The 22,669-nt window shown below is 38.1% G+C and overlaps 3 protein-coding genes across 3 annotated transcripts; 1 reads left to right on the top strand and 2 right to left on the bottom strand.

Annotated features, from left to right (window-relative positions):
• The first annotated feature begins 10,167 nt into the window (after positions 1–10,167).
• LOC116005494 (protein TIC 20-I, chloroplastic-like) lies at positions 10,168–13,227 on the top strand. Its single transcript, XM_031245699.1, has 3 exons — positions 10,168–10,272; positions 11,512–11,718; positions 12,370–13,227. The coding sequence occupies exons 2-3, from the start codon at positions 11,541–11,543 to the stop codon at positions 13,005–13,007; spliced, it is 816 nt and encodes a 271-aa protein (XP_031101559.1). The 5' UTR covers positions 10,168–10,272; positions 11,512–11,540; the 3' UTR covers positions 13,008–13,227.
• Positions 13,228–13,667: 440 nt separating this feature from the next.
• LOC116006215 (putative L-ascorbate peroxidase 6) lies at positions 13,668–17,814 on the bottom strand. Its single transcript, XM_031246512.1, has 10 exons — positions 17,578–17,814; positions 17,357–17,477; positions 16,726–16,841; positions 16,027–16,097; positions 15,804–15,846; positions 15,619–15,715; positions 15,049–15,132; positions 14,727–14,848; positions 14,364–14,430; positions 13,668–14,250 (listed from the first exon to the last, which is right to left on the bottom strand). Exons 1-10 carry the CDS (start codon positions 17,765–17,767, stop codon positions 14,145–14,147), a joined length of 1,017 nt encoding a protein of 338 aa, XP_031102372.1. The 5' UTR covers positions 17,768–17,814; the 3' UTR covers positions 13,668–14,144.
• Positions 17,815–18,530: 716 nt separating this feature from the next.
• LOC116007442 (G-type lectin S-receptor-like serine/threonine-protein kinase SD2-5) lies at positions 18,531–21,619 on the bottom strand. Its single transcript, XM_031248115.1, has 2 exons — positions 18,664–21,619; positions 18,531–18,628 (listed from the first exon to the last, which is right to left on the bottom strand). Exon 1 carries the CDS (start codon positions 21,155–21,157, stop codon positions 18,701–18,703), a length of 2,457 nt encoding a protein of 818 aa, XP_031103975.1. The 5' UTR covers positions 21,158–21,619; the 3' UTR covers positions 18,531–18,628; positions 18,664–18,700.
• Between the last annotated feature and the right edge of the window lie 1,050 nt (positions 21,620–22,669).

Below are 22,669 nucleotides of genomic sequence, written 5' to 3'. Positions count from 1 at the left end.
CACGCATTATTATTATGAAAGAACAGATCGATAGATCTTGAAGATTGTTGTAACTTAGGTTGATTGCATGTTAATTGACAGAGTTGTTTTAATTTGGGAGAAACAAACTCTTCCCATGCACTTCATCTATTTGTCATCATCGTCTCATAATCACCGTTGATATTATGTACTTATATTGAAGATCATGAGTATCCATCCCCACCCCACATGCAGGGGTGTTACTCGTGTTCGTGTTCGATAAGCGTTTGTTTGTTAAGGTAGACGAATAAATAATTGAACAAATTTTAGAGCTCGTTTAATAAACAAACAGAGTCTAGATATTTGTATGATCGTGAATGCGTTCGTTTAATATTCATGAACAAACATGTTTAATGTTCATTTAATTTAATAATGTTCAACAGCATACTCGTTTAGTGTTCGTTTAAGACTATTCATGAACAAGCTCATTTAAGTGCATTTTATTTTATTAATTTTAAGATACTACTTTATTTTAATCTATTTTTTTTTATTATTTATGTTTGATTTGACAAATACGTAGATATATTGTATTCGGTGACTGATATGTCATTAAATAGCCTTATATTTGTGCTCATTTATGCTTGTTTTTTTGCTCAAATGTTAGGTAAATGAAGGTGGAACAATGCTTAATTTGGCGTATCTGGATTGAAGGAAGAAATGACCGAGTAATGAGCAAGCAAGCATGAAAAGATGCTAATCTTGGGAGAAAACGAGGCTTTAAAGCACAAGGAAAACACCCGAGGGCACACCAAGAAACGAAGGAGCAAAACAATAGCGTGAAGGTCATCTAGAAGAACTCACGCCGTGAATGTCAGTGTGAGTCAGAAGGGTTTCTGATCAGGAGACTCACAGTGTGAGTCTCAGCGTGAGTATACTTATCATAATCTGATCTTGAGCGTCACGCTGACAATCACGGTGATCATAATCTGATCTTGAGCGTCACGCTGACACTCACACCGTGATTGTCAACGTGAGTCTCAATGATCAGTTTATGATCATTGAGAGTCATGGTGGGACTCACACAGTGACTCCCCGTCCAAAATGATGCGAGAATGCGCAAACTTTAGGCTATAAATACTCTTGGATGGTTATTTTGTAGATGCTTTTGAATTTCTGAACTCTCCCTCTAGATTTCTCTTCACAAGCACATCTTAGAACACTTCTACATTGTAATAATTCATCATCAATTAGAAGATTTAGAGGAAGAATTCCTTTGTAATTACAACATTCAACTTCAATTTCCAGATTTTCTTTGTCAAGTTTAATCAAGTTAATTAAGTTTCTATTTCATTTTGTTGCTTCTTAAATATCTTGTAATTTTGAATCCCATGTTTAGTACTTCAATTACTTCTAGTTTTACATTTCAATTATGAGTAGTTAAACATATTTAGGGATTTGAATTGAACTTCGTTGAGTATGGATCCCAATATTAATTGAATTGCGTAAATTATGTTTTGTACTATCTTCATGTTGAACTTGGTTATGAATTGGGTGAAATTGAATTGACTCTTTCATAATATAGCCAAATTGGAGTGAGGTGGGTCCAGCTTTGACTAATATGGTTAACCAGGCCCTTCATAGCGGTAAGGTTATGACCTCCTTCCTTAAAGCCTTCATGACGCTGTAACACCCCGGCCCGGCTATACCGTACATCCGGAGTAGTTACCGCCACATCTAGACTAAACCCTGTCCAACCTCGGTAGAGTCCACTCTAGATGCACAGGCTAAAGAAGAAAACTGATTCACACACACACTTTCTACTTGACATAACCATATATTCACTTCAGCAGAAAGAAACAAAAGTAGCTAGATTAGCTACAAATATATATACCAGAGTTGACCACTAGGGTCCCAAAACACCAAGATTAAAGTTACTTACAAACTTACTAGCCAACTAAGTTTACTATAGCTACAAAAAATATTTACACAAAACAGGTTTTTCCAAAACAAGGAGGAGCAAGTGGATCAGGAGCGTAGCCAAGAACATAGGGGTCTTCGCCTATCAAAAACTGTGTGTAGTCATCATAGTCCATGGTCGCGAATGTAAACTCAGATGAGCTCCCTGAGCTCACCGGGCTCCAGGAGCCCACACTAGATGACATCTGTTAAATAAAAACACATTGAAGTGTAGTTAGCACGACGACTAAGTAAGGGATCCATGGGTCACCCAAAATTAAATAAAGGTTTGCAAAACAGGTGTATTTAAACAAAACCTTTATTACCATTCTCCTCATTGACACTTAACCTGCAAATAGGTTATCAAGTATAGCTCTCGCAAGTAATAATCAAGAATGGAACAACAATAGAAAATCTTTGGATAAGGGATTGCTTAACAAGAAACACATTACTCAACGCATCACTAAACATTTAAGCATGTAAGCAAGTAGTGGAAAGATTTTATGAACTTCGCATTTAAATCACCACTCTGTACTTGAAAAGCTTCCTCATAGGGAAATTCCACTAACTTGTTCTCAAAGAGGATTCATCAACATTCTTTCTTGCTTAAACAATCATCACATCTCTCTTTAGCGTAGCTACAGAGTAACTACATTTTCATACGAAATTCTCCACTTAGTTTCTTTGTAGAAAGCGTGAGGCCTTTTGAGTATTCTCTTGACTCCTTCTCTTGACCACTTGGATCATCGAACTCGGGTTCAGTGGTCATCACCCGGTCTAACACTGATCCCCTGGACGTAAGGTTCGTTAAAATGATCCCTAGCTGGCCCTACTAGGTCCATAGAAACGACACCTACCCGGACTTTCTAGAGTAACTATACTTTAAATGTGCACACCCCCGTAGGAATACCTCATCCAAACGAGTTATATAGTACCCGGCGAATAGACTTCGCTCCTTCCGTATGAATGATCATACTATATACAACAACCTTGGGCAAGGGCACTTTAAGCCACCCGAAAGCTAATCAAGGTCCTCCTCAACTTTACTAGAAACTAAGGGTTTGAAAACATTTTCCCTTCCTTCTCATCTTTCTTGAATCAAAAGTTACTTTTTGGACATATTCCACAAAACCAAGTCCCAACTTGAAAACATTCAACACTCTTAACTTTGTCCAAAAGTTTTATTTCTCAAAACATTTTGATAGTACACTAATCACCATACACTGGGGTAATAAAGTATAACTATCCCACATTATTCCATTATCACATCACATATGTACATAATACTTCATATATGTATATAGGCAATCAACATAACGCCTCACACATTTTAGGCATACTTACATAAAAGTGCACATACTACCCATGTACATAGTATAATTTTCACAACACTCATACGTATAGGTATACACGGTTAACATATACATCACATATATGTATATATACATAATACAATATTTTATTTTAATTATACATACATACTCATTAAGCATGTATTTATACCCATATACGCACATATACACGATTTTACATATACATACATCACACGTATATATATATATGAATATATATACTATACTTCTACGTACATACATATATTATATAATACACCTAACATCTCTAATTTAGATATTTAGGCATATTAACTACCACATCTCCTCAACAACAATTTATACCTATATATTATGCAAAATACAACTTCCTATGTACTATACATACAACCATGTACACAATATTTCCACCTAGATCTCATCATATTTCAACCAAACAATCAATTATCCAATTTCAAGTGACCTTAACCTACTTAAGGGATTCCTTACCTCGAGAAAGTTTACTAACACCGTAGAAGCAAATCTTGGACTTTTTCCCCAATTTTTACTCAAAACCCTAGGAGACAAATTAACATCATACCAACAAATATTAAGAAAATAAGCTTAGATTCAAGGTCTAGGAAGGAAAATAAAGCTTTCTACCGAATAAAATTAAAGTTTTACCGAAAAGCTTGAGACTTGTGAAGAAACTTTGGCTATGGAAGGTGAAGCTTTAATGGAGGAAAAAGATGATCTCTCTCTCTCTCTTCTCCTTGCAATTTTTGTCCAAATGAAGAAGAAAGGGAAAAAATGGCTTTATAATTTGATCTCACTTGGTTGACTAGTCCACACCAACATGTGGTAAATAATTGTGACAAGTGTCACTTTCCTATGGTTTGATCTTGAAAAGTATCTTAGCTAGACTGATCGGGATTAAAACAGATGAATTCTCGGTAGAAACTAATTTAAATCAAATAATTTTCGAAACCAAAAATTTATCCCAGACTGAAACTTAAAATTGGGCTAGGTTCGGTACACCGCAAAATTTAGCGATGCTACGATCAAAATAAATTTTCGCTGCTTATGGGCTAATTTAATTAAATAGGAAATTCAAGAATAATAGTATGGTGTCTAATAATCCATTTCCTAGGACTATCGGGTCCGAAAACCAACTCCTAAAATTCTTACGGTTCTTGACCGATACGTACGATCGCAGCTTATTAACAACTATTTTAACTAGCAAAAATTATTCTGAATATCTATGAATCATAACTTGAGCATGCCAATGCCTTAGAATAAAATAAAATTTAAACCTCCCTTTTTTTCTTTTTTTTTGAAGAAAATATTTCGGGGTATTACAGACGCTCATTCCGAAGAAGGAAGTTCCCGAAACGGCGGCAGACTTTAGACCTATCACTCTCCTCAATGTGGCCTTCAAAGTTATCTCGAAGGTTATGGTCAACAGACTGCGGCCTATTATGTGCAACCTCATTGGGCCCCATCAGAATAGCTTTCTTTCGGGTCGTTCCACGATGGACAACGTTATCTTAACCCAAGAGGTGGTTCATACCATGAATGCCAAGAAAGGTAAGAAAGGCTTTATGATAGTCAAGATTGACCTTCATAAAGCCTATGATAGTGTCTCCTGGAATTTCCTGGAAGACACGTTGGTAAGTTTCAAATTCCCGAGAACAATCATTGATCTCTTACTCTTCTCTCTGCGTGAGAGTGACATTTCTATTCTTTGGAATGGGGGGCGTCTCCCTGCCTTTAAACCAGGTCGTGGTCTCCGTCAAGGAGACCCGTTAGCCCCTTACTTGTTTAATCTCATTATGGAAAGGCTCGCTTATGACATTCATAATAAAGTGAGTGTAGGTGCGTGGAAGCCTATCCATATCTCTAGAGGGGGGATTGGCATTTCTCACCTTTTCTTTGTAGATGACCTTATGCTTTTCGGAGAAGCATCCGAGAGACAGGCTACCACCATGATTAATTGTCTCAACACTTTTAGTGCTATTTCGGGACTCAAAGTCAACCTTGCTAAGTCTTCTATCTTTTATTCTCCTAACGTGAGCACAGATTTCAAAAGTCGGATTGGTGGTATCCTTAATATACCTATTGCCACCAGTATGGGTTCCTATCTAGGTATTCCTATTCTTTAGAAACGTGTTTCCCGTCACACTTTCTCGTCAGTGGTGGAGAAAATGCGGAAGAAGCTTTCAACGTGGAAAGCTAGTGCCCTTAGCATGGCGGGCAGGAAAATCCTCGTCCAGTCCTCTCTTGCGGCTGTCCCAACCTACCTATTCCATGCAATTGATGGCAATCCCGGTAAGTACGTGTAATGACATTGATAGAGTCTGCAGGAATTTTTTGTGGGGCCATGCCGACAACTCTAGGAAAGTCCATACGGTCAACTGGTCCGACATTTGTAGGCATTGTGAGGTGGGCGGCTTGGGGCTACGCAAGGCCCGTGACTTCAACATGGCATTCCTCACTAAAATGGTGTGGCAATTGTGGGCGAATCATGACAAACTCTGGGTTAAAGTCCTGCGAGATAAATATGTTAAACAAGGGAATTTCCTTCACATCTCAGCCGTCTCGAATGCTTCGTGGGGATGGCGGAGCATTCTTAAAGGCAGAAATGTCCTAGCCGAAGGGCTCAAATAGCAAGTGGGCGACAGTAAATCCATAAATTTCTGGGAAGATTGGTGGATGGGTGGGAGTCCATTGGCAACCGCCGTCCCCGACAGAAGCCCAGTTGATTCAAGGAACATCACAGTAGATTCTTTCATCACTAGTCAAAAGTCCTGGAATATCCCAGCCTTGAACATCGTTCTTCCCCCTAACTTCGTGGACGAGATCAGGGCAATTGCGCTTCCAGTGGTAAACAATCAGGTAGATCAGCTGACTTGGCCTCATTCCAATTCAGGTTTTGTTTCGGTTTCTTCGGCCTTTTCCTTTATTTCAGGACATGATGGGTTAGATGATTCTCATGCTTGGATTTGGAAGATCTGTTGCGCGGAAAAAGTGAAGATTTTCATATGGAAAATTGCGATGAACGGTTTGCTGACCAACTCAGAACGACAAAGACGCGGATTAACATCATGTGCTACCTGTCCGAGATGCGGTGCGGTCGATGAAACCTTAGACCATCTCCTCCGCCAGTGTGAGTTCGCGAAAACATGCTGGGAGGTTTCGTCACCTCCGTTAACATTCTCGTCCAGTTTTCACCTTCCCCTCTCGGCCTGGTTGGAGGTTTTCTGCTCAAACACTCAGAAAGACAACAGTGGAAGATGTTGGAATATTATCTTCCCCTACCTGCTTTGGAATATGTGGAAAGCAAGGAACAACCTAGTCTTCAATAACACCTTCAGCTCAGCGGACGAAATAGTACAAAGGGCAGAGTTGGAGGCTATGGAGGCTAAAAAATTCCTTCTGAGACATTATGGTCATCTTCCTGCAAGTCACGTTTGGGTCTCTTGGTCTCCGCCACAACCCGGCTACGTGAAGATGAATTCGGATGGCGCAAGAAAAGCTACATCGGGGTTAGCTAGTGCAGGGGGCTTAATCCGGGATCATAGAGGAGTCTGGTTGGTCGGATTCATAGCGAATATTGGGCACACTACGAGCTTCATTGCAGAACTCTGGGGTTTTCGTGAGGGTTTGATTACCGTTCTCAGTAACGGGTTCACCCACATCATTGCGAAATCAGACTCCGAGGCCATGGTGAATATTCTGGGGAATGACATCATTGGTGGTAGCATTGAATCCACCTTAATGGCGGACTGCAAATCTCTTCTCCGTCAATTTCAAGATTTTAAGATCATGCATGTTCTACGGGAAGGGAATAGATGCGCTGATTTCCTAGCTAACTTGGGGCAATTTTCGCCGGGAGGTACAACCTTGCTGAACCTCCCTCTTGACGGACTCAATGCGCTTTAGGGATCCCTCGAGTCCCTTTCTTTCACCAAAAAAAAAAAGTATAGCCAAATTATGCAAGAGAAATTTGGAATTGGTGTTCCACCTATGAGAATAGGGCTACACCAATAACTCTCATATTTCTTACTCACCTTTGAGAAAAGGGAGTTTGAAGCAAATAGGCACACAAAGTGTTTGTTGAATTGCCTCTTCTAGTTGAGTTGCCATGAGAATGGGACTTAGGATTAGTTGACAGTCCAATTGATCACGAGAGTGACATTGGCACTTAAACCATTTCCCCAAGTTCATCATCTAGAATTACATATATAACTTAAACCTCATATATACAAGGGATTTTATGCAAGGATGCATGTTTGGTTCAAATCTCTATTGCATCTATTATCTTTTAATTAACTTACTTGTTAACATTATATAGTATTAGCACATGCCATATTCAATTATCTATTGGTTAGCTTTCAAACACTATATGAACCCATGCTTAACTCCTCATTACTTAAATTTCCTTAAAGCCATTCCTTGAGGATGATACTCTTATTTTCCATCACCACTACAACCAACTTTCAAATGGCGCCGTTGTTGGGGAATAAAATCGGTATTGAGTAATGAGTCCATTTGTTTTAACATGAGACATCATTCAAGTTAGAGAGTCTAACAACCATCATTTACTTTTTATTTTTGCAATTTACTTTGCTGTTTTTGAAGTTTTTGAGTATTTGACTTGTTACTACTCTCACTAGCAACTACTTTTAGTTGCAAAAGCGTTGTTGTTGTCTTTGTGCTCACAGGTGAATAGATAGTTGCATGCAAACCCGTTCTAAAGGCATGCAAGGATTGCTAACAATTGACCATGAGATCAACGCGATAGTGAGAAGACAGAATAGAGCAGCCTGTAATCAAGAACAGATCATTGAAGAAATGGCTTAACCAAGTAGAGTTGAACATCCAAACGGGGTCACTACTGAAACAATAAGGAGTGCAAGATTGAGTGCACCTCAGAACGGATCCCCACTAAGAGAAGTAGATGAAAATGAGGAACAACCTCTTCAGAGAGAAAGGGATCAACCATTGAGGCCACCATCCAATGTTGGGTAGTATCAGGACAGGGATCCCTACTATGAGCAGCCCGATGATACAATTGGATTCTATGAAAGGGAAGATCAGTCTGAGCTGAGAAGGAGAAATGCACTGGGAGAGAACTTCTTTGAGCAAAGAGGAAGAGAAGTTCCTAGAGATGATTACTATGAGCTGAGGAGGAGGAATGCTCCACGGGAGAACTACCGGGGATTCATGAGAGAGGAAAGAAGAGAGGAAAGAAGAATTATAGCAGACTTCATGACCCCGGAGTTCAGTATGCACAACTCAATTTACATACCACCTGTGGAAGCAAATAACTTTGACATCAAGCCTTCGGTCATAACACTGATTCAAAATGCTCCATTTAGTGGTTTTCCTTCAAAGGATCCACATGGCCACATCACTCGGTTTGTGAGGTCCTGTGGAATGTACATATAGAATGGGGTGCCTAAAGAAGTGGTTTGGCTCAAGTTATTCCCGTTTTAAGTGATTGGGGATGTTGCTTGTTGGTTGGATTCCCATGCTAACAATCACTTCAGGTCTTGGGAACAGCTGCGCAAGGAATTCATGCAGGAGTTCTTTCCCTTGACAAAGACTTTAAAAATAAGGAAGCAAGTTCAGGACTTCAAACAGGGTCCAATGGAGTCGTTAGGGGAAGCATTGAGGAGATTCAAGGCACTTAAAAGACAATGCCCACCAGACGTGTTTCATCTATGAGATGTCATTAGTTCTTTCTACGGGGGACTAACTAACAATAATAAGATATTGTTGAATTCCTCATCGAAAGGAGTTAAGCAGCTTGTTCTTCAATGAAGGGCTTATATGCAGCTTGATCTTCAAAGAAGGGTTTCCGGTATTCAAATGGCGTGTTCCTCAGCACAAACATATTGCAGGCGTGTTCCTCGGCGTAGATATATTGCAGGCGTGTTCCTTAGCCCAGATATACTGCAAGCGTGTTCCTTGGCGCAGATATACTGCGGGCGCGTTCCAGACAAAGATAATATTGCGGACGCGTTCCTCAGCGCAAATATACTAGCTTAGCGGGTACAATTATTTTTTCTGAGTGATTGTGAATGTATAAAATTTATTCATTTATGTATATATCTTTTTTGGAGTAAGTTAAAAGCCTCTCTTATAAATATTTAAATAAAAAAAAATTCTCTTCTGTCATTATGAAGAATAATGACGCTATTTATCTCAGAAATTACATCTAGATACATATGATGATATTGTATTATTCTAGATGTTCTTCTATTTCAATGAATGTCTTGCAAGGTGTACCTGCCACAATTTACATACTGAACGTTCACAATTCAAATTATGAACATTCAGTATGTAAATTTTGAGCATTTAGTTGTGAGCATTCAATATATAAATTGTGAATATTCAGTAAAGACTCGAATCCCGAGTCCATAAAATAATTTGCATATATATATATATATATATATATATATATATATATATATATATATATATATATATATTTGAATACTTGCTGTGTATGTATACTGATATAGTTTTGTTACTGACGAATTTAGAAATGGAGAGCAGAAGTTTGGAGTAGAAGTAATATTTTCCTAAGTAAATAAAGGTCATCAGCAATCATTATTGCATGGACCATGGTCCACAAGCTGTGTGGACCAAAAATAAAAAGTACATTATTTTTGTATTGAATGTACATTATTTTAGGGTACATTATTTTTGTACTGAAGGTATATTATTTGATATATACTGTCAAATAATGTACTTACAATACAAAAATAATATACCTTTAATATAAAAATAATGTACTTTTTATTTTTGGTCCAAACAGCACACAGCTGTGTGGACCATGGTCCATGCAGTAATTTGCCGGTCACCAGGTATTGGGCCAGGCCCAGAATTTGACCATCCATCTTGTGGCTTCTTCAACTGTTTTGCAGGCGTTTCTTGTCACTCCTCACTGGCCGCAGGCAGGATAACGAAGCCTCTCTCCCTTTCTCTCTCTCTCTCTCTCTCTATAGCTCTGCAATTTGGTATCTATGTCTTTCAACAAGTAAGTAATCGGTAATCTCTCTGTATGTGTGTGTATGTATAAGCATGTATATACGGAAATGATTAAGCGGGCTATTGAATTTATATTGATATACTCCGTAGTTGTTATGGTTAATCGTTTTATCTTTCTGCTTAAAAAACTATGTCTTGCGACAAAAAGAATGTGCTCTTCAAATTTCAGTATTAATTTTGTAGTTCTAATTGAATGATAACTGCAGATTGTGCATTTGTCTTGCCCTATTCTAGTTCACTACTAGTTTCATAACAGCGCCTTGCTGAATTACTGCTTAATTTAGGGTTAGAAGTGTGCATTTGAGAATTTCAAATGCGTTTAAGATGAACTACAGAGTTTACCCTTTTATTGGTTTTTTTCCCCTCTGGGGAGTTAAGACCTTGGAGTGTAAACTGTATTATGGTTAATCAAAGGACGGCAGGCTATTAGCTCTACTCCCGGAGTTTTGCTTAACTTTTGAATAAATTGTGTCTTAGAGTCTAGAGAGGATCCTGTCCTAGTTTTGGGTCTTGATATTCATAAAAGGAATAGCTTGAAGCTCATTCCCATGCTTGTTAGTGTTGTTATATTGAACACTGGTGAGGGATTTTGGAGACAATAATAGACTATTGAACCATATCTATTTGAACATTTTCTTGATTTTTTAAAAAAGAAAAATGCTTAAACTTTTTTTGTGTGTGTGTGTGTGTGTGTTTTTATGCATGATGTAGAAACTTACCTCACCATAAATGCTAAGCAAGCATTGATTGCTTCCAAAGGTTCAGCAAGATGCATACCAAATGCATCTTGGAACCTCCGAACCTCTGAGGAGCCCCTCTTTTGACAAGGGACATTCTTTCTGTACTTTGGTTTTCTTCAATTTTATTGGTAGTTTGGAGTGTGATAATACTATAATAGAATCCACATTATGGTATTGGATATCTTTCTATTCATATTTCTTTTTGTGAAAACCTTGGGAAAATGCCTGAATTTGATGAAAGTTTCTGAATAAAATCTAATAGTTCATTTTATTTATATTTTTATAAAATATGGAATGTTGGATTGGAGGATGGAGGTGGAACTTTGTAAATGTTACCTTTAGTTAATTTGAGCCAATCTATGTAACTTACATATATTTGCAGTTTTGCTGGAAATATTACTGAACAATTCAAGCCCTTTTGTTTTTCACCTAATAGTCAGTTAACTTTCATTTATGACTAACAGTATGATTACTTGTTATCAATGTAGATACTAGATCTTCATCCAAGGGTTTGAAAATGAATGCCAATGGATGCTTTCTGACTTCTGGGGGTGTTTATACGCCCTTTGAGGCTAATTCCAAGTCCTGCAATTCAACATCTGTGCGGCTTTCTCTACTGCCTTTTAGGGCAGCCTTCTCATCAATTAGGAACTCATATGCACCTCATCACAATCTTACTTCTTGCTTCTCCAAAGGTTTGTATTTATTCAGAATCCAACATTTTGCCCGCACCAATTGTTTAGTCTGCTTTTTTGTGTAGTAAAATATTTACTTAGGAATTAGTCCTTTTGTTTTACGCTTGCAGCATAAGTAGTTTGATACTTCTTTCTTTGATTACTCATTCAGCTGTTCATAGTACTTTTATCATAAGCTGATATTTTCTTTTTCGTACTATTTCCCTTCGGTGGTTTGTTTATACTTCTACGTTTTTCTTTGTTAGTTTCCTGGAAGGTATTATTGGAGCTTCTCATAAGAATCAAACTACATTAATATGCATTAATTGTATCTTGTTTAATTTGTTGCATTGTCCAAATAAATATTGTGCATGACAATAGGGACCTCATTCATATTTGTGTGTTGCAAATAACTTCAGTAATAATAGTAGCTTCGTTTTTAGTTTTGCTTAAAACTCACAGAACCTCTAAAGGATATGTGAATAACTATAGCAAATTGGCTTGTTGGTGAATCAATAACTTAGGAAATCCATATTTCTGGTTTCAATTTTATAAAATACTTGCATCTCCGTGGGGCATTTAAGCATTTCATTGAATTATCTCAATTCTGGAACACTCTGGTTCGTTTTTCTACGTGTTTTTGCAATTTTCCTGTAATTTTTTTTTGGGCAGGAACTAGGTTTCTGAGTCTTTCTTCTGCATCATCACCTGTTATATGTGGGGAATATCGTGGTTTCTTAGATGCTCTGCCCAAATTACCAAGGCGAAGTAGATTTTCTCTCTCCCCAAGAGCATCCAAGGATGTCCCTAAAAGTTTTCGATACCCAGCCATGACTAAGAAGCCAAGATGGTGGTGGAGAACCATAGCATGCCTCCCTTATTTTATGCCCTTCCATGAGACATGGATGTATGCCGAGACTGCATACCATCTACACCACCAGTTGGAGGCGTTTGAATTCTTGACCTACCCTTTTCTGCAATCTCTAGGGAGGTTACCCAGTTGGTTTCTCATGGCATATTTCTTCATCGCTTACCTTGGAATCGTGAGGAGAAAGGAATGGCCCCATTTCTTACGGTTCCATGTGGTGATGGGTATGCTCTTGGAGATCTCCCTACAAGTTATCGGAACCATAAGCCGTTGGATGCCACTGTCGGTGTATTGGGGCAAGATTGGAATGCATTTCTGGACCGCTGTTGCGTTTGGTTATCTCTTTACGGTCACGCAGTGCATCGGGTGTGCACTTACTGGGATGTATGCTGATGTTCCCTTTCTCTGTGATGCAGCTTATATTCAGATTCCTTATGATTAATTACCAAAATGAACTGTTGTACTAAGTATTGTATCGAACCAGGCAATGTTTTTGCTTATTTTGCGTAGATGCGTTGGGCTTTCTACTGTAAAATTTACAATTCTAGGCATTATTAAAGTGTCCATTAGGGAGAGATTGTGACTCCAGACTCCAGAGTTCAAATGTACTTTGGATTTGAGATAATTTCATTTTCCTGCAGTGCTGTAATTTTGTTACTTTATTTGGATTATAATATCCATGAGGATTTTTTTTTCAACAAAATTATTTTTTAGAACCACTCCCAACACCCATTTTGGATTATCACCAATTTTGATTAACTCATTAGAAAAGCTGTTTAATTTTGAAAGCCCGTGTCTTTTTTTTCTTTTTTTTAAATAAATTTGTTTAAAAGTTTTTTATTTTCTATTTTTTAAAGACTTGATAATTATAAATTATTAATATTTTAATAGTTAATACTAAAATACTAAATATTGACCTAAAAAGGGATTTGAACGATTTAATGTTATTTTGTTCAAAATGATATCGTTTTGATCGAATTAATTTAATTTTTTTTAAAAGGGGGAAAATAGCTAATTGGCTGCCTAGATCACCGATTACGATAACAATCTAGGCGGCCAATCGGCGCTTAGGTGCAATTTTTACAATAGTGCAACTAATAAATGTAAAACTTTGTGACACTTGTTATAAACCATATTATTTGGTATAATAAGTTACCAAATGACTCCTAGACACAAGCAGTAAGTCATTTGTTCATAGAGATGATAGATCAAAAGTAAATATAATCCTGTAACTTTTTTTTTTCTACTTTTTATCTCCTCTCTTATGGGGTTACAAAGCCTAAGCCTAATTGCCCCTCCACCACTAAGGCAGACAGCTCCTATATTTCAGTAGCAGATGGAGGCTAGCATCTATTATGCACTGCCAACTAACTATTTCCATTTTCGTTCGCCTGTGTTCCTGTTTCGGAAAGGAGCTTTGTATAGCACCAAACTAAGCCCAGCCTTGAACCTACAAAATATGTCCTTCCCAAACAAAAATGGGCGGCGGATTTGACTTACAGGTTTGATGATCAACACCAATGGCTGGCCTGGGTGGGTTCCGTTTATTGGCGAAACTTTTACCAGCTCTAGTTGCATTCTATACAGTTCCTCTCCAAGTTGCTCCACTGTTTACGAGTTTGAGATAGACATTCTTAAAATCTTCAAAGAATAAATTCTGGTCGTTGGCATACTTTGTGATCCACCTTACATCAAGGATAAGAACAGAGCATAGATGAGAATAGAATTTTTACAAAGCCTCTAGGAATGTGGGTAGTATATGCCAGAGGACAGTATGGTTGGAGGAATGCATGCATACCTTACACATTCATCATCTTCAACGAGTGCCCTATCAGAGGGCAGGCCAATCATACTGGACATACCATCTGAGCATATAAATTAAAATTATGAAAGTATGAAGTGAGAATGAGAGCAAGAGGTGAGATTGAAGAGAGAAGAGAGAGAAATATAAATTAAGTGAAAAGAGATAGACAGGCTATTGCTTCTATTAAAATAATATATAAAGAGAGAGAAATATAAATTAAGTGAAAAGCATTTTTTGCTGCTTGCATTTTGGACTAAATTAAATATAAGATGGGAAGCCTTCATGTCAGAAAACAAGGAAAGAAAACATGACAAAAGTACATTAAAAGTAAAGGGTATATCTCTGTAGTTACATCACCTGATGACAACCATGGCTTCTCTATGAGTATCTTGAAGTATGAATTATCAAAGACAGTTGGATTTCCAAAACCTTTGCCTCCAATTGTATGAGCTCCAGAGAGAGCAACAAGTTCCTGAGTTCTGTCAACAAAATGCATGACTATTTATTTATGGGTAACATCATTTTTCTACATTTTTATGGTTTTAATATTTAAATAAAGGGAACACCAAATCTCAGAAATAAAAATTTTTCCTTGTGTTATAGCTGTGTAGCAAATGATTCCTGTGGCAAGGTGGGAATCTAACAGAATGAAAAGGTGTTAGCTCAGGGAAATACTCACGAGAAGCCTTTTCTTTGAAAACACTGCTTCATTGCAGAAGCATCCAGTGATTCTTCAGGAAGCTTTCCTTCAGGATCAGGCACCCTGTGTTGAAATTAAACACATAGTCAGAGATCAGGATCCTTGCAGCAACTCCTTTTACTGAAATTTTCAAAAAGTGTTTGCATGATTGTAAGGTGCATGTGATTTTCCAAAACAAACTAATTCAGAAACATTTAACACGGCACAAAAGGTGACACCCAGTATGCCCCGGATCATGAAGAGTCTTGTAGAGAAAACTGCAAGCAACCTTGTGTCTGTTTTCACAGTGGTTGTTTCTAGAACTTGAACCATGAACTAATTGCCAACATCTCCCTAATATTATGAAAATAAAGTATATGGCTTCTGAGTGCACCTAATTTCTACAGTTCCTAACAATCTATGGCATCCCTAAAAGGAGTATCAATTGCATAAACTGCATGAATCATGTATCGGGTGGATCAGCAGATATGTGTAAAGTGGATATGATTTCAATGAGACTGGACACACAAAAATAGAGAAGTTTGGTTTGGTAGATGATATGGAAATTACAATGAGTCTATCCTTCCAAGCTGAATGGGGATCTTTGGTCCTCCACATAATGAAACAGCTTCTGCTCCAGCCACAGCTATTATATCTGCCCATGAAACTAAGGGGAAAAGCATATTATGGAAGTCAGAATTTTATGGCATTAGAAATGAACTAAACTATCTCCCCAGTTTAAATAAGATAATAACCTGGTTGTACACCATCAAGTTGACTCTTGGCCTTCTCTAGAATCTAAACAACAATGCATCCACTGAGGTGTTAGCTGGTTGAAGTCCGTGGAAGAGAAATCAGTCTTTTCATATAGCATACGAGAGGCCAGTGTTATTATGTAAATGAGTATAACCAGAGTAAGATGATAGGGTATATAAAGAAAATAGGGAAACAGAAAGCAGAAGAGGAAAAAGTGCTTGCCTTGACAGATTTTTTAAGGCCTTTGTTTTCAGGTCTGTCTAGTTCATAAACTATAGAGCCATTCATACCACCTAAGAAAACAAAAGCAATTGAGACTAGTATCATAAAATGACTTTGAGTATACCCATAGATTGGGAGGTCAGGTTATTGCCTCCTCAAATATAAATGTTCTAATTGTTTGGCATTTGGAGGCAACTAACCTTCTAAGTATTGTATTTTACTCCGTAAATAAGTAGTTACAATCTTTTCACTTCTATACCACTGATGACAGTATAGACTAAAGGTTTCAAATATAGGTGGCAATCCCCTCTGTCATATTTTGATTGTCCTATACCATTTCCCGATGGTCAACCAAATCTAATACTATATCTTACATCAAATCTTTGAAATATATTTCTTAATAATCCAGAGGTTTGAATTCTTGAAGCTAGTAATTCCTATCTGACTTCTTAATATCAAATATCAATTCCTATTTTCAACATTAGAACTATCAGTATCACAACTTAAGCCAAAAACCAGTTAAATGACTCAGAAATAGGTGCCTAGAAAGGAATAGTTTTTTTTTTTTTTGAAAAACAGAAAGGAATAGTTAACCACTGAAATATTAAACAAATATATCACTGTCATCCATTTGAAGAATGGCCCTTTCCTCTGGTTTGCTTCAAGGAAACCAAAGTTCTCCAACAAGAGAAGACATACCTGTTTTCTTTTCCATTTCAAAAGTCCCTGCATCATGAAACACCAAACGAAGTACGCCAGGAGCCTTGACCTTGGATAATACCTTCCCGATCTCTTCTCTTACAAGAAAAGTTTCACTGGCACAGAGATTCCAATGTCAGGAAAAGATTTCAAATAAGCTACCATGTGCAATGTCCCTAGATGAACTACAATCCCAGAATAAAAATTAACAGCTTAATATGCTACTGTCAGACTGGCTAAATGAAAGTGAGATTCATGAAAGTATCCAAAAACACCTTCTAAATTATAGAGTAGATTTATCCTTTCATCCAGAATTCATGTCTTATTCGGTGAATTTCAATTCTTTTGCTAAAAAAAAAAAGAGGCAATGTTAAATTCACCTTTAATCATCCATCTTAATAAAAATCTCGACGCCAAAACACATGGAAAACGTAAAGTTGAACAATTGGAACCTAACGGGGATCCTTGGGAGGTTTATTTGTTCTTTTTTTCACAGTACTAGAGGCCAGGAAGATAAAATCCAGAATAGATTCCCCAGAAAAATAAAAATCTCTATCAAGCTCCAATTAGAATTTAGAAATCCCACAGAAACTGAAGGTAAAAATTCAAAGAGAGATGCTTCTAAACTTACTCAGCAGCACTAGCACAAACACTTTTATCGAAATCATTACATGGAAGAAATGATAGGGTAGCCATATACAAAAGCGCTCTTCTTCCAAGCATATACGATCCACGACAGTGATTATTTTCATCTGTAATCAGCACTCCACAATGAACAATCAACTGGATATACGGATAGGGCGCGCCTATAAATACATACATGCGGATACAAAAATGCACTCGAAAGCTTACTTGACGTGAGACTAGCAGTAGAAGGAGAAGAAGAAGCGGAAGCGGAAGCGGAGTGAGCTCTAATGGACTTCCCGCCAAATTTAGCAGCCGGAAGTTTTTTAGCTCGAAATTTAGAACTTCGCGGGAGCGACGGAGAGATCGCGGCGGTGGAGCCGAGAACTGGGCGGTGAACTACGGCGGCGCTCCTCATCTCCAACGGAGGGCTGAAAACGGTCCGATACGGCTTGGAGAGGTTAACAGTTAACTCCAACGAATTTCCCCACTTTTTTTCATAAATATATTGTCTAGCTTTTTATTATCTCTATATTTCTCTACTAAAGTTCAAACCCACAAAGAAGGTCCTTTGCGAAATATCTCTATACTAATATACTAATGAATTGTACGTGAACGTGACTATTTATTTGAAATGGTAACATGAGTGAAACGGTAACAGAGTTACCGATCACACTACATAGTAATTGATCTGTATATAGTTCTATTATTTTAATGCAATTTTTTTGTCTTTATATATTTATTCAAAATAACACTTTCAATCTCTAAATTAGTAACATCATTATTATTGGCCTTCAAATCCTTAAAAAAATGTATTCAAAATATAAAAGCGCGTATCCTTATAAATTGAAATGAAGGTTTGTTTCCGCAGTTCTTATATCGTGGACCGCGGTCCACAATGCATTGTGGACCACGGTCCACGATATAATTTGCGTTGTTTCCGAGGCAAAAACGCTTGTCCTTGAGAACTTGAGAGGAAATGTGTTTGAAATGCGAAAACGATTATCCTTGAGAATTGAGAGGAAATGTGTTTGAAGCACAAAAACATTCATCCTTAAGAATTGAGAAAAGATTTGCTTGAAACGCGAAAACGATCATCTTTAAGACTTCCTATGCATCATGGATTATCGTTGAAGATAAAATGAGATTAAAAAAATAATTAATGGAAGAGAGGAACAAGCTTTTCAGTTTTCATACATGCATCAATTTAACTGTATAGAGCAAACATATATATATGAGTGACATTTTACTATCTTTGTAATGCAAAATTCTCCTATGAATCTAAGTAGTAATGTACAAGAAAGGCATATATAACACCACTCTACACAAATAGTCACAAATGGAGCAGCTGCTACCTCGGCCCCGAAAGGCGAACAGCAGAAAGGTAAGCGTCGCTGTTGTAGTCCGAAGGCGCGGAGGCTCCTGATGAAGTGCATTCCTCACTGGCTGACTTGAAAAAGGATGAATAGAGGCGAGAGCCGAGCGGGGAGGAGCTTGGCGGGGGAGGGACGGGGCAGAGGCCTTCCAGCATCTGAACAACCTTTGTCATAGGCGGTCTGAGGTGCATGTCGTCCTGTATGCACCAGAGAGCGACTCTGATGGCTGTCACGGCCCTCTCGTCGCCCTCGTCTATTCTCAGCTTCATATCGACGATGTCCTTCAGCTTCCCCTCTTCGTTCATTTTGAAAGCGTAGGACGGGAAGTGGGATTTCTCTGAACTTTGCGACGAGTCGTAGTTTTTCCTGCCACCGATTATCTCGAGCAGCACCATTCCGTAGCTGTAAACGTCACTCTTCTCTGATATGGCGTAGTTTGTGATCCATTCTGGCGCGAGGTACCCCCTCGTGCCTCGTAGCGTGGTGAACACTTGGCTCTGCTCTCGAGTCATCAGCTTCGCCAGGCCAAAGTCCGAGACTTTAGCTAGGAAATGATCATCAAGCAGGACGTTTTCAGGCTTTATGTCACAATGCACAATCTTCGCATCGCAATCCTCATGGAGGTACGCTAGACCTTTAGCCGTGCCAAGAGCAATGTTGTACCTCGCATTCCAATCCAGCATAAACCCTTCATTGTCGCGGAAAAGCCACCTATCCAAGGATCCATTTGCCATGTATTCATAAACAAGTAGCTTATAAGCTCCTTCAGCACAAAAGCCCTTAAGCCTCGCGAGATGAAGGTGATGTATGCGGCCTATTATACTCACTTCAGCTCGAAACTCCTTCTTTCCCTGACCAATACCTTCCAGTTTTTTCACAGCCACTCGAGTCCCGTCTGGAAGAACTCCTTGGTAAACCGAACCAAACCCTCCATGCCCGAGCTTAACACTGAAGTCATTCGTTGCATTCTGGAGGTCTTTGTAGCTAAAACGAATTGGCATCCCTGATAAGCCCTCCAAGAAATTATCCTCTTCCGAACTATCTAGTGGAGACTCGAGCAAATTTTCGTTTCTCTTCTTGTGGAAATGGATTCCTACAAAAACCAGGCAAGTAATTATCAGTATTGTCAAAATGGCAATGGCTATGATAATAGGCACATGTTTCTTGCTGCTTCCACCATCCCCGCCATTTCGGCTACTGCTCAAGACTTTAATGTATGAACTGAAGCCAGCACCATTAGCATCGTCTCGCAAGCTGCCTATCTGATCAAACAAGAAACAATTCCCCGAGCTGCTGTCGAAGAACAAGGCAGCACACGTGCAATTCCCGAGGCACAAGTTTTTGCAACCATTCAAATTGGTTTTAGAAGCAGGAGGAACAAATCCAATCGCAAAGTAACTGAGGCTATTCCCGGCATCTACAAGCTCCACAGCCTCGGAATTATTACATAGAGACACAGTTCCCAGTTTGCACGACGATGGAAGAGACGAAGGGCATTGACACATGTTGCCAGAATGACACACGTAATACGGATCACAAGCTGCGGGTGTGTTGCACTCTCCCTCGGGTATTCTCGTTGTGGAAACGATGGGTTGGTTGCTGTCTTGGAGAATGCTGAAAGAGATTACACCATTGTTTCCTAAAACTGCAATCCATGTAGCATTCACATCGGTATTTCCAGAGAATCTGAACTGCCAGATCAAGACTTTGTTCCGATCATAAAATTTCCAAGAATTGGCATCAAGAACTGCAGAAGTAACACCTCCACCGAGCTTATTGATAGTTGTTCTGCTATCCTTTCCCAGAGCCCAGTAAGGCTGTGGGGGATTGAAACTCGCCGAAAGAATCATATCCCCAGACTTGATCTCGAGGGAATAGGTGAAATTATTCGAGCCAGGACTACTTACAAGCTTCATTCCTTCATCAAACTCCTGATTTGAAACGAGAGTATCAACGGGATGATCAAAACTCTGCCAAACAACATTGCTATCATTCCCAACCAAAACAAGATTCCCCGAGTCCCTCAGTTCCATTGCAGCAACCCCTTTTTTACCGGTACCACTTGACCAAATCGTAGACCCCCCACTCTGCAGATAAGCATTCCCGGAATCATCAAACACGAATAAATCCGAATTTTGAACCGGGGAACCTCTATTCGCAGACCAGATCACAGTTTGGCTGCTCAAATGCATGACCACAAGCACAAACAAAGTGACATTCTGTGTGGGGTTGAACCCAAATGCAAAATTGGAATTATTGGATACTAAGACCATCCCATTATTGTCTATCCAAGTCATTTGAGAACCTCTGAACCCCAAATTCAACTTCCCAACATTCTGAACACTAGCCAGACCAGTTTCAGGCAGGCACAAGAAAACCAGCCACATGGGTATTAAAACCAAAACCAAGAAACCTCTTGACCCCATCCCCATATGAGAATCAAAATTCACCTCAAAATCTTAGGTTTTCCAAACCCCAGAATTTGAGGGATTCAGACATCAGAAACAAAATATGTTCTACCTCAAAATTGTAATTGGGAACATGATATATAGATGATAGCAAAGAACAGTTGACCAGAGTTTGCATGTAAACAAGACAAAATCAAACACAATATGAATATGGGAATTGAAGAAACACGAGATTTGGAACAAATCAAGTACCAGGAAACCCAAAATTTCAAAGACTCTGAAATATGAACACTTGACAACAGCACAGAGAAAAACCATTCAAAAACGCCCAATTACACAAATCCGGGCAATAAAGTGAATATAAAAACATGAATTTCAATCAAAAAGCGGAAAGGGTAGTTTTCAGAAAACCGTGAAACCATCACTACGACCAGATAATCCAAGCTTTGACATTGAACCAAGAAAACGACCCAGTGGGGTCCAGTGCACACTGGGAAACATCGAAGCAAATGGGGCAGTCAAAGAAAATCAATGGGTTATAATTACTGCCATGCCGCCCATGCGAAACCAAGTGTCAAAGATTCATACTTTTATGAAGAGATGGATAGCAGATGAAGTACATACCGGCACTGTTCAGACTAAAGGTTGCTATCAAGAATTCAAGTTTGTTGAGCTTCTATATTCTATAATACTCATCAAGTTTTGGAGAAAGAAAAAGATATGGAGATTAAAAAAAGAATATTACATAAATTAATTTTTTTTTTAATTTAACATTTTGTTTTATGTTGATGTTGTAGTAGACTAGTAGGATTGATTAAGTAATCCAAATGTATGAAAGAACAATAATAAAGTGTACTTTTATAAGGGATTGTTAGGTAAGAAATTTGTAATCTTACTTATATACTTACATATAAAATAATACTCCGTAAAAAAGTTAAAATTGATAAAATTTTAATTGAACTATATATTATGTGTAAAGATGAATTTTACGGCTAACCATAACGACAATGATTACTTATTGTTTTGAATTTTTGTTAGGAACATGTAACAAACAAGAAAGAGAAAAGAATAAAAAGAAATTAAAAAAGAAAAAAGAAAAATTAAGGCGGTTACCTTGACGTGCTCGCTGAAAAGTGTTGGTGTGTAACACGCACTATTAAGAACATGTAACAAACAAGAAAGAGAAAAGATTTAAAAAAAATTAAAAAGAAAAAAATGGAAAATTAGGTCAGTTACCCTGACGTGCTCGCTGAATACTGTTAGCGTGCGCCGTGCGCAACACGCACCAATTCTATGATTCTTTTCCTTAAAACACATGCAAAATCCAACTTTTTGTAAGAGCAAGTAACATATTTTTTTGTTTCTCATATATTCTCTCCCCCACAAAAAATTCACTTTTTATAACCAATGAGATGCTTTAAGAATTTTGTTATTTTTAATCATCAATTTTAAAATCGATTACTTTTAATCATTAGCCATTATGCATGTTTTGTGTCATTTTTTGGCATTTGCTTTTTTTTTTTTTTTTTTTTGGCA

This window comes from Ipomoea triloba, chromosome 15, assembly GCF_003576645.1.
Source record: "Ipomoea triloba cultivar NCNSP0323 chromosome 15, ASM357664v1".
Taxonomy (NCBI): domain Eukaryota; kingdom Viridiplantae; phylum Streptophyta; class Magnoliopsida; order Solanales; family Convolvulaceae; genus Ipomoea; species Ipomoea triloba.
The sequence above is the reverse complement of the archived record's forward strand: the minus strand, read 5'-3'. Positions and strand labels throughout refer to the sequence as shown.